Below are 12,641 nucleotides of genomic sequence, written 5' to 3'. Positions count from 1 at the left end.
GACAGACCAGGACCGATGCTGATGCTAAATCAAAGCTTTTTATCACAACCAAAGTGCTTTACTTACATCAGTGCAGTTCTTTTCTATATATATCTTTTATATTAACCTACAAATACAAAAACAAAGGCCAAGTGGCACGTAGCGTAATAGTGTTTGGTGACCGAGCACAGAAAAAAAGAAAAAGTGTCAGCTGATGAAGGGACCAAGCTGTAATAAGATACGAGACTCAGTCGTAGAGTTCCTCCATGGTTTACGCTTGAAAGGGGTACCCACTGTGGGAATATTAAAGGATTATCTTATCTTTTCCCTGAAAGGCGTAGTTTTGGATTCATGGATATGAATGAAGAGTATTTCTTTGGACCACATTGGTGAGAGCAGGGTCCTCTTTTATAGACGGTTCTAGAGCAGATTCTCCTGTACTCTCTGTCTGCAGTATATGGCAGCTACTCTCAACCTACAAACTCCAGATGTTACCTACAGAGGGGGAACAAGTAAAAACTGCAAAATCAGTCAGATGTCATAGAACTTCAGGTTGTTATAGGCCCCTTTATACAGACTCCCCGGAGAACCCCTTTAATCTTCTTATCTTGCTCCAGTTGCATGACCTTACTTTCATCCACAGTGAAATGAATTTGCCATTGTGCCCGCACGCCCTGCTCCCCCAACCCCTCCTTTGCTGACTACTTTATAGGGGTCACTTTATGGTCCTTTAGATTGGATATTGTTGTATTATTCTGCAGTCAAACAATTTGCAGTCAATCATTTAGTTCTCACTGAACTCTGAATACAGATATAATATACATAATATACAGTAAGATGAATTAGAGAAACGTGTCCCTTCTTCTGTTCTTGTAAATTTCAGTAAAACTCCACCAAGAGATTGACAGTGTAATAGGCAAAGATCGGAGTCCATCGATAGAAGACAGAAGTAAGATGCCCTATACAGAGGCCGTGATCCACGAGATCCAGAGATTTGCTGATATTACTCCTGGAGGAGTTCCCCATGCCACCAGCAAGGACACGACCTTCAGGGGATATCACATTCCTAAGGTGCGGTATTGTCGTCTTCCAAACCTCCGGAACCCTTGTAATACATTATAGCACAGAAGTACAATGTGCAGTAAAGGCAGAGATCCTACAGTATGGACTACAGGCGTCCATAAAAGTTCTAAGGGCAGGTCCATCCTGAATGGCCAATCATTCCAGGTCTCTGTATCTGTTGATGTTTTTCCATACAGTCCCACCAGTGGCAGCGACAAGTTTTGGAATTCCACTGCCTGAGCTTTGAACACATAATAAATGCAATATTGCCTTGAGTTGGCTCCAACGATTGTCCTCATGGTAAATATCACAAAACGCTTGAGTCACCATATCAGGATCACTTATTGAGATGAAGTTTAGTGGATACATCTAAGTCAGTTCTATCTGAGGAGCACTGATCTTCTTCACTGAGACATTTGAAGTCACTCCCCAACCCCATTGCCTTAGTGGTAGCAATATGGGTGCATGGAAGATATAAAAGCTCCAATCGCTCAAACCCAACTAGAAGGGGCTACACAATGATAAACCGAAGTGGTCACTAGAGATGAGCAAACTGGTTCGGATCTAACCAGATTCAACCTAAATTTTTCAAAAGTTAGAAGTTCCATGAATTGGAAGTGGAATTCTTATGCTCTGGGGTCTCTTCAGAAGGCCCAGGGAAGGTGTGGAAACAATACAAAGTTATACTCGCCTTCCATCAACTCTTTTCGGTTTTCTTCATGGCTTCCACCAATTCACTTGTGTTCTCCTGGGTGACGTTGGCTTGCCCCATGTCACAGTTGCATCTCCCTCTGCCTATAGGTTGGTCTTTACAAGGAAACACAGTTCTCCTCCTGATCCACATCAATGGCCTCTCTCCTAGTAAAATACTACCTAGACTATTGTTAAAAATCGCAGATGGAATTTCAGGGTCATCGCCTTCCGATAGGTGGATTTCCATTTCCCCTGGAGGAGAACTCATTTCCATATCCTTCAACATTTACAGAAATATTTTTATAAATCTCCATATTTCCTACATTTTTTTTCAGGGCACCATGGTTCTCCCAGTCCTGACCTCTGTCCTGAAAGACCCCAAATATTTCAAGAACCCGGATGAGTTTGACCCTGGACACTTTCTGGATGAGAAGGGCTGCTTTAAGAAAAGTGATGCCTTTATGCCGTTCTCCGCAGGTAAGAGATTATTACTTCCTATAAAACACTAGGACAGAACTTGAGTAGGATTCGGGTGTTTGGTATATAAAAATATTTTCAGGATCACTAATTTAGATCTAGCTGGTGGATCTAGACTAGGTTTAGGAAGACTAAAAACATGACTTGAAAAGGGATTTTTGGGCTATATGTGTGACCTATCCTTAGGCTCGGTCATCAGTATTATATCATTGGGGGTCCAGCATCTCCACCATTGGTTGTTGGAAGAGGTCAATGACATCATATCACATACGAGCCAATGAGATTGAGCTGCAGTACCAATCACCGCCACTATACAACACACGGCACGGTGCCGTACTTATCTGTGAAGGCCACACACGCCATGACAGATACTGTAGCACAATACATATATATTCTATGATCAGATTTGAATGCTTTGTTAGGTCAGGTCTCTGATGCAGCACATTGCAGACCCTCGTACCGTTAAAGTGTTGTGCATTGTTATCCCTGATTAACCACTTCTGTATATATACGGTGCCCCATGTGGCGTCAATGCTGCGGTTCTGGGGCTTTAGCCTAACTCAACTTTTTCTTAAGTATGTTTGTTTTATTGTCTCAGGTAAACGTATCTGTATGGGAGAAGGTCTGGCCCGGATGGAGATCTTCCTCTTTCTAACCACCATATTGCAAAAATTTACCTTGGAGCCCACGGAAGACCGAAACAATCTGAGTATAAGACCCGAGCCCAACACTAACGCTTCAAGACCGTGTCCGTACCAGATGAAAGTCATCCCTCGCTTATGAGACAGAGACAGACTTCTCATATAACTGAAACCGGAAGGTTCTTGACCTCAGAAAACAAGATGGCTGCTCTAATCTTCTTAGCGAAAAAAACAATAAAATGACTTTTTTTTTGTACCGAACCCTATAGTAATATAAAGAATAAAACCAATCCTGAATTTTGTGACATTTTATTATCACATTGAATATTGTGTCTTCATTTGGTGACACTTGACCCATCATTATCTACGCGCACTTCGGGTTGTTTTGACCATTCTCACAACCAAACAAGGCGAGCAGCCATTTGTAGGGTTTACTTTTGCACCATATACTCTCAAAATACGGTATTGCATGAGGTTCATGAAGTGTGCAACCATACCAGTGAACGCCATGCTACGAGGCTGAAGAAACACGGCTTGCTGGATCGACAATGGATGCAATAGAGTTTTGCCCATTTAGGAAAATCATAGACTTGATGACTCTCAGGACTTAATATAGCAGTGATACAAGAATACACAGCGCAGTCTCGTATGTACCTCCCAAGTGATGAGACAGTCCCTACTTCTTACCCAAGATTTGTTTGGGGCCAAACTTGTTTGGATAGGACCAGAAGTGAAATGATTATACTCTGGGACGTCTTCAGAGAATAATAGGAGGAGGCCAAAGGGATGTGTAAAAAATATTGCAATCAACTCTCCGCACCTTCCTCCACCTCCTTGGCCTCCTCGTGACATCTGATGACGTCTCTGGTCCCTTCTAGTCCAAACATTGGGAGCTTCTGTATATGCAATACACAACAAAACTCACTGCAAATGCAATGCACAGTAACCGCACATACACAAGTGTGCACAAGCCCATCCTGAGTGATTCGCCCACTTACAGCCGGGGCCCCGCGGGGTGTAAACACCACCTTTTTTTCTGCAGCATTTTACACTCCCTGCAAAGTGGATGCGATTATAGCGAGTCCCTGAAAAATAGGTGCAGTGCATACACTGCGGTTTCCAAAACCATTGCAGTTTTGTAAATTGTGCAGCACATCTCCCAGCTGGACGGCTTTGCTGGTGGGGGCCACACACATGGATCCCACCTCTTCATTTACAAGGCCCTCCCCTTAAACTTGTGCAGAGGTTTTGACTGCAATCAGCTTGGTGGGTGTGAGGAGGGGCTGGGGCACAGTTCAGGAGCTGTACAGCGAAAGTGCTGCTTAAGGGACTGTCTGTAAAGATCCACCTGCTGCACTGGAGAATGTTGTGTAGCACAAGTCCCAGCTGAATACTACCTGCATGGTACAGAGATAGGACACGAGGGTGCTAAGATGGTGGGTAGGTGAAGGGTGTCATGGGGTAGAGCTAGGAGATCTTGCAGGACAGGGTCTGGACACAACTTCATCTCCCTCCAGATCTGCGGGAAGAGAGAACTCGGATACTTGTGGGAACGAGCGCAGGAAATGCAGCAAACAGGCAGAAGACAATGTGAGCAGTGTATAGCGCCTCCCACAGAGGTACTAAGAGGATATACACGAAACTGAGCAGGTGATCGGAGGCATATCATATCTCTGACTTCAGGACTAGAAAACCCTTTAAATATCACATCTAGTCCATTGCACTCTGCACTCTATACACACAGACTTTGCACTGGGACCTCGGAAATGTTAAGTTCTAGCCTGTTCCAACCCTAAATATCTGTGAAGTTCAAGAACATCACCAGTCCATCTTTTAATAATGTTCTCCGCCTCAAGAAACTGACCTTAATATACACATAAGAAGCCAAACTCCTTCCCCACCACAATCCTCATCCAGACGCCTTTGCATCAAGTGCAACAACTTGTATAACTTCTATTAGTAGTTTGAGCTATTTCTGAACTGGTAACCAGAAGAACTTCTTGGAGACCCATTGAAGGGGTGAATGGTAGGGAATAGAAGACAGCAAAGCGAATGTTAGCCACAAGTATACTTCTATCTCATGGACAGGCAGTCACCGACCTGTAGACACATTGGGGAAATATACTACGCCCAGACGTCCTGCTCCCCCCAATCCCTCTACAATATTATATTACCCTCCTTTACTGACTACTCTACAGCCATCGCTTTATGGTCCTTTACATTGGATATTATTGTATTATTCTGAAATGTATTTTACCAACAATCTTCAACTGAGTTCTCCTGGAACTATAAATACAGATAGAATATACATCATATACAATATACATTATTATATACATAATATACAGTAAGATGAATTACAGAAATGTGTCCCTTCTTCTGTTTTTGTAAATTTCAGCAAAAATCCACGAGGAGATTGACAATGTAATCGGCAAAGATCGGAGTCCATCGATAGAAGACAGAAGTAAGATGCCCTTGACAAGGAAGTCCTTAAGTCAGACTAATAGGTATATTGGGTGGATTCCAAATTACGTCACACTCCGGAGAGTCAGTGATGCAATGACACAGAAACAAGTTGAATCTGAGCAAAAGCATACTTTATTGAACAAATCATCTCTTCTTATACCCAAAGAAGTGGGCGTACATCTGAATAAGCAATTTTAATATCCAATGACAATTTTTGGAAATAGGTAAATTCCCATCACACCACATGAAGTAATTTAGCTGAAATCATCGTATTTACGTGACAAGGCAAAGTCCCAATGACTCGCTACTGGTAATTTTATCTGAACTGTATTAATAGAAGTTTATGACTTTATTATGATCTGGTTTATTATAGGGTGCAGCAATATGTCTGCACATAGTCTGCTTTATTATGGACGATGGGTCAAGCTGACCTAGCTTAAGTTAGTGGAAAGAATATCTATACACATATAAAATATATGCATAAATGTATATTCATTTCCCTATCATGGAAATGAATATTCTGACTACTGTTCCTACTGAATGAGGTTGATCCGGTGCATATTAGTCACCCAACCGTGTGTTATATCAAGGTTTATTCAATGTTATATTTTTCCCACTGCCCAGCAGTATTTACTCCTAAACATCTTTAACCACCCGCTTATCAATTTTATTCCAGACACTTTATTACTCTGATTCAGCTAAATGGGTCCATGGGTCACAGGCAACTTTAGAGAACAACAATTTAGAGAACTTAGTATTTCGAAAAAGGAAACTTATATTCCTAGCTTAAAGGGACAGGGCAGATGAATATACCTTAACATATATGGATTTCATATTGATTTCCTTATCACCCTATACAGAGGCCGTGATCCACGAGATCCAGAGATTTGCGGATATTGTTCCTGGAGGAGTTCCCAGTATTATGGGCAAGGACACGACCTTCAGAGGATATCACATTCCCAAGGTGCAGGATTGTGGATTTCCAGACTCTCTTAGCTCTTCACATAAAGTATTCAAATATTTAAATGTAGAAGTCTACAAAGATACGTAACATCTTCCTTAAAACCTTATAATACTCTTATCTCAGTAGTGAATAGGGTTGAGCAATCTTTTTAGGCGGGATCGAGGTCGGAGGTTATTTCCCATAATGCTTTGCTACTGGCCAAGAATTGTGGGAAAAGATAACAATGTTAGCTAGGTCCCATAGGAATGAATGGATGCAGCCGGCACACAGCCTGTGCTGGCGTCTGGCCGCTTCAGCCCCTGCGCGCCGGCTGCGTCCATTCATTCTAATGGGAGACTAGCTAACATCTCTAGTAGCTAACACTTACCTGCACAGATCGCTGGTCCGGTCCCCGCTGTTTTCGGTCCTCTTCTCGCCTCGCTGCCCCCGCCTCCCAGGTTAGTGTTACAGACCTAGGAAGAAGGCGGGGCTTGTGGCTTAGGAGAGTGTGAGCGGGTACTGGGAGGGGAAACGTCACATCATCCGCCCACACTCTCCTAAGCCACAAGCCCCGAGGACAGCGATCTGTGCAGGTGAGTGGACACCAGGGGGGACTAAGTAGCCAGAGGATTTTTTTTAATCACTACACAGCGTGGAGTCTAACAATTAAAGCCTTCAATTTTTAGACTCCATGCTGTATAGTGAATAGGATAGTTTTTAAAATGCGATCTCCGATTATTAAAAAAATCCCATTGACTTGCATTGGGATCGGAATTGGGATTGGGATCGGGTTTGAATGGAAAATGATCAGAAATTGGATTTTAAAAACAATCCTGAAATCTCAAGATCGGCTCAACCCCAGTAGTGAAACATTTTCCATTCCTCCTCATTGTGTAGTCATCCCTAAGTTTCTCCATCTTCCTGTGAGGTAGGGCAGGGTTAAGCTTCCGGGAGAATGGGTCAGGAAGAAACACGAAATCCAGGATGGCCTCCAGACTAACAGTTATCTAAGGAAAGCATGAGACACGGTGAGATTTCACCACCTGAGCTTTGAACATACAAATATATGTATAACATACATGTATAACAAATGCAATATTGCTTTGAGATGGCTCCAAGTATAGTCCTCCTGGTAACCATCACAAAATGCTTGAGTCAATAGGCAGTTTAGTGGAAAAGTCAGTCCTATCTGAGGAACACTTCTATTCTACAATGAGACATTGACCACTGCCTCAGTCTACGTATACAGAAGATATAAAAGCTCCAATTGCTCAAACCCAACCAGAAGGGGCTACACAATGATAAACCAAAGTGGCCACTAGAGATGAGAAAACTGGTTCAGATCTAACCAGATTCAACCCAAACATTTCAAGAGTTATAGTTTTGACACAAACCTGACACTTTGAGACTTCATCACCCATAAATTGGAAGTGAAATTCTTATACTGTGGGGTCTCTTAAGACCTCATGGTATATTAGGTGGAGGCCCAGGAGAGCTGTGGCTCATGGCTTAACTCACCTCCCCTCAACTCTTTGGGGTTGTCCTCGTGGCTTCTCTCAATCCCTTTGGGTTCACTTGTGTTCTCCTGGGTGACGTTGGCTTGCCCCATGTGACAGTTGCCTCTCCCTAGGCCTATACGTTGGTCTCTACAAGGAGACACAGTATTCTCCTGATCCACATCAATGGCCTCTCACCTAGTAAACTAATACCTAGACTATTTAACAAATCACACATTTCAGGGTCATCGCCTTCCAATAAGATTTCCATTTCTCCTTGAGGTCAACTAATTTTCATATCCTTGAACATTGAAATATTTTTGATAAATCTCCATATTTCATACATTTTCTTTCAGGGCACTTTGGTGATTCCAGTCCTGACCTCTGTCCTGAAAGACCCCAAATATTTCAAGAACCCGGATGAGTTTGACCCTGGGCACTTTCTGGATGAGAAGGGTCGCTTTAAGAAAAGTGACGCCTTTATGCCGTTCTCCGCAGGTATGGACTTTGGGGTTATGATTTTGGGGTTTGGTGTATGAAAAAAAAAATTCAGGATCACTTATTTAGATCTAGCTGGTGGATCTAGACTAGGGTTAGGAAGACTAAAGGCATACTTGAAAGGGTTAAAGTGGATTTTGGAGGCTATATGAGTGACCTATCCTTAGTATTACATCTTTGGGGTCCAGCATCTCCACCATCGGTTGTTTGTAGAGGTCGTGGGACTTGAACGTCTCAGGCCAGTGACATCTCATCTGTTAGTCACACAACTATGCTGAGGTTCGGTCACATTCAGATGAATAGGATTGAGCTGCAGTACCGAGCACGGCCACCATACAACACATGGCACAGTTTGGGTTCTCTAAAACAAACAACCCCTATGTCTTAACTTTTTCTTGAGAATGTTTGTTCTGTCTTCTCAGGTAAACGTATCTGCGTGGGAGAAGGTCTGGCCCGGATGGAGATCTTCCTCTTTCTAACCACTATATTACAAAGGTTTACCTTAGAGCCCAACGAGGACAGAAACAGTCTGAGTATAAGACCCGAGCCCAACACTAACGCTTCACGACCTCGTCCGTACCAGATGAAAGTCATCCCTTGGCTTTTGATTTGAAGACAAACTTATACAAATCAAACCCGAAGGTTCTCGACCTCACAGAACAAGGCGATTGCTGTATGTCTATAGCACATTGGTGGCAGTGAGTGTAGATGTGGATGATATCCCGTATCTAACCCTATAGATAGTTCCATCCAATTAATAATAAAGAATAATCGGATGTCACAAAACGTAGAATAAACCATCGTTATAATAAGACCACCTCCACTGATTCCACGGACATCTCTATTACATTATATTACAAACGTGCACCCACATCATCCATATTACATTATATTACACACATGCACACACATCATCCATATTACATTATATTACACACATGCACTCACATCATCCATATTACATTATATTACACACGTGCACCCACATCATCCATATTACATTATATGGCACACATGCACCCACATCATCCATATTACATTATATTACACACGTGCACCCACATCATCCATATTACATTATATTACACACGTGCACTCACATCATCCATATTACATTATATTACACACGTGCACCCACATCATCCATATTACATTATATTACACACGTGCACCCACATCATCCATATTACATTATATTACACACATGCACCCACATCATCCATATTACATTATATTACACACGTGCACCCACATCATCCATATTACATTATATTACACACGTGCACCCACATCATCCATATTACATTATATTACACACGTGCACCCACATCATCCATATTACATTATATTACACACGTGCACCCACATCATCCATATTACATTATATTACACACGTGCACCCACATCATCCATATTACATTATATTACACACGTGCACCCACATCATCCATATTACATTATATTACACACGTGCACCCACATCATCCATATTACATTATATTACACACGTGCACTCACATCATCCATATTACATTATATTACACACGTGCACCCACATCATCCATATTACATTATATTACACACGTGCACCCACATCATCCATATTACATTATATTACACACATGCACCCACATCATCCATATTACATTATATTACACACGTGCACCCACATCATCCATATTACATTATATTACACACGTGCACCCACATCATCCATATTACATTATATTACACACGTGCACCCACATCATCCATATTACATTATATTACACACGTGCACCCACATCATCCATATTACATTATATTACACACGTGCACCCACATCATCCATATTACATTATATTACACACGTGCACCCACATCATCCATATTACATTATATTACACACGTGCACCCACATCATCCATATTACATTATATTACACACATGCACTCACATCATCCATATTACATTATATTACACACATGCACTCACATCATCCATATTACATTATATTACACACGTGCACCCACATCATCCATATTACATTATATTACACACGTGCACCCACATCATCCATATTACATTATATGGCACACATGCACCCACATCATCCATATTACATTATATTACACACATGCACCCACATCATCCATATTACATTATATTACACACGTGCACTCACATCATCCATATTACATTATATTACACACATGCACCCACATCATCCATATTACATTATATTACACACATGCACTCACATCATCCATATTACATTATATTACACACGTGCACCCACATCATCCATATTACATTATATGGCACACATGCACCCACATCATCCATATTACATTATATTACACACGTGCACCCACATCATCCATATTACATTATATTACACACGTGCATCCACATCATCCATATTACATTATATTACACACGTGCACTCACATCATCCATATTACATTATATTACACACGTGCACTCACATCATCCATATTACATTATATTACACACGTGCACCCACATCATCTCTATTACATTATATTACACACGTGCACCCACATCATCCATATTACATTATATTACACACATGCACCCACATCATCCGTATTACATTATATTACACACATGCACCCACATCATCTCTATTACATTATATTACACACGTGCACCCACATCATCCATATTACATTATATTACACACGTGCACCCACATCATCCATATTACATTATATTGCACACGTGCACCCACATCATCTCTATCACATTATATTACACACGTGCACCCACATCATCCATATTACATTATATTACACACATGCACCCACATCATCTCTATTACATTATATTACACACGTGCACCCACATCATCCATATTACATTATATTACACACATGCACCCACATCATCCATATTACATTATGTTACACACGTGCACCCACATCATCCATATTACATTATATTACACACGTGCACCCACATCATCCATATTACATTATATGGCACACATGCACCCACATCATCCATATTACATTATGTTACACACGTGCACTCACATCATCCATATTACATTATATTACACACGTGCACCCACATCATCTCTATTACATTATATTGCACACGTGCACCCACATCATCCATATTACATTATGTTACACACATGCACCCACATCATCCATATTACATTATATTACACACGTGCACCCACATCATCTCTATTACATTATATTGCACACGTGCACCCACATCATCCATATTACATTATATTACACACATGCACCCACATCATCCATATTACATTATATTACACACGTGCACCCACATCATCCATATTACATTATATTACACACGTGCACCCACATCATCCATATTACATTATATTACACACATGCACCCACATCATCCATATTACATTATATTACACACGTGCACTCACATCATCCATATTACATTATATTACACACGTGCACCCACATCATCCATATTACATTATATTACACACGTGCACCCACATCATCCATATTACATTATATTACACACGTGCACACACATCATCCATATTACATTATATTACACACGTGCACCCACATCATCTCTATTACATTATATTACACACATGCACCCACATCATCCATATTACATTATATTGCACACGTGCACCCACATCATCCATATTACATTATATTACACACATGCACTCACATCATCCATATTACATTATGTTACACACATGCACCCACATCATCCATATTACATTATATTGCACACGTGCACCCACATCATCCATATTACATTATATTACACACGTGCACTCACATCATCCATATTACATTATATTACACACGTGCACCCACATCATCCATATTACATTATATTACACACGTGCACCCACATCATCCATATTACATTATATTACACACGTGCACCCACATCATCCATATTACATTATATTACACACGTGCACCCACATCATCCATATTACATTATATTACACACGTGCACCCACATCATCCATATTACATTATATTACACACGTGCACACACATCATCCATATTACATTATATTACACACGTGCACCCACATCATCTCTATTACATTATATTACACACGTGCACACACATCATCCATATTACATTATGTTACACACATGCACCCACATCATCCATATTACATTATATTACACACGTGCACCCACATCATCCATATTACATTATATTACACACGTGCACCCACATCATCCATATTACATTATATTACACACGTGCACTCACATCATCCATATTACATTATATTACACACGTGCACCCACATCATCCATATTACATTATATTACACACGTGCACTCACATCATCCATATTACATTATATTACACACGTGCACTCACATCATCCATATTACATTA

The 12,641-nt window shown here is 40.9% G+C and overlaps 1 protein-coding gene across 2 annotated transcripts in view; it reads left to right on the top strand.

The window, feature by feature from the left end:
* LOC142184139 (cytochrome P450 2C8-like) overlaps positions 1 to 12,641 on the top strand; it is a 41,857-nt gene that overhangs the window by 8,840 nt on the left and 20,376 nt on the right. Inside the window, exons 7-9 of one of the 2 annotated variants that reach the window (XM_075258866.1) lie at positions 863 to 1,050; positions 2,070 to 2,211; positions 2,810 to 3,134. The exons of the other annotated variant lie outside the window; for it this stretch is intronic. Of the exons in view, the coding sequence (XP_075114967.1) occupies positions 863 to 1,050; positions 2,070 to 2,211; positions 2,810 to 2,994 (515 nt within the window). The 3' untranslated portion in view covers positions 2,995 to 3,134. Of the gene's footprint in view, positions 1 to 862; positions 1,051 to 2,069; positions 2,212 to 2,809; positions 3,135 to 12,641 lie in introns of those variants that run through there. 2 annotated transcript variants of the gene reach the window in all.

Source organism: Leptodactylus fuscus, chromosome 11 (assembly GCF_031893055.1).
Source record: "Leptodactylus fuscus isolate aLepFus1 chromosome 11, aLepFus1.hap2, whole genome shotgun sequence".
Lineage (NCBI taxonomy): Eukaryota > Metazoa > Chordata > Amphibia > Anura > Leptodactylidae > Leptodactylus > Leptodactylus fuscus.
Note: the sequence above shows the minus strand (reverse complement) of the source record. Positions and strands in the feature narration are given on the sequence as shown.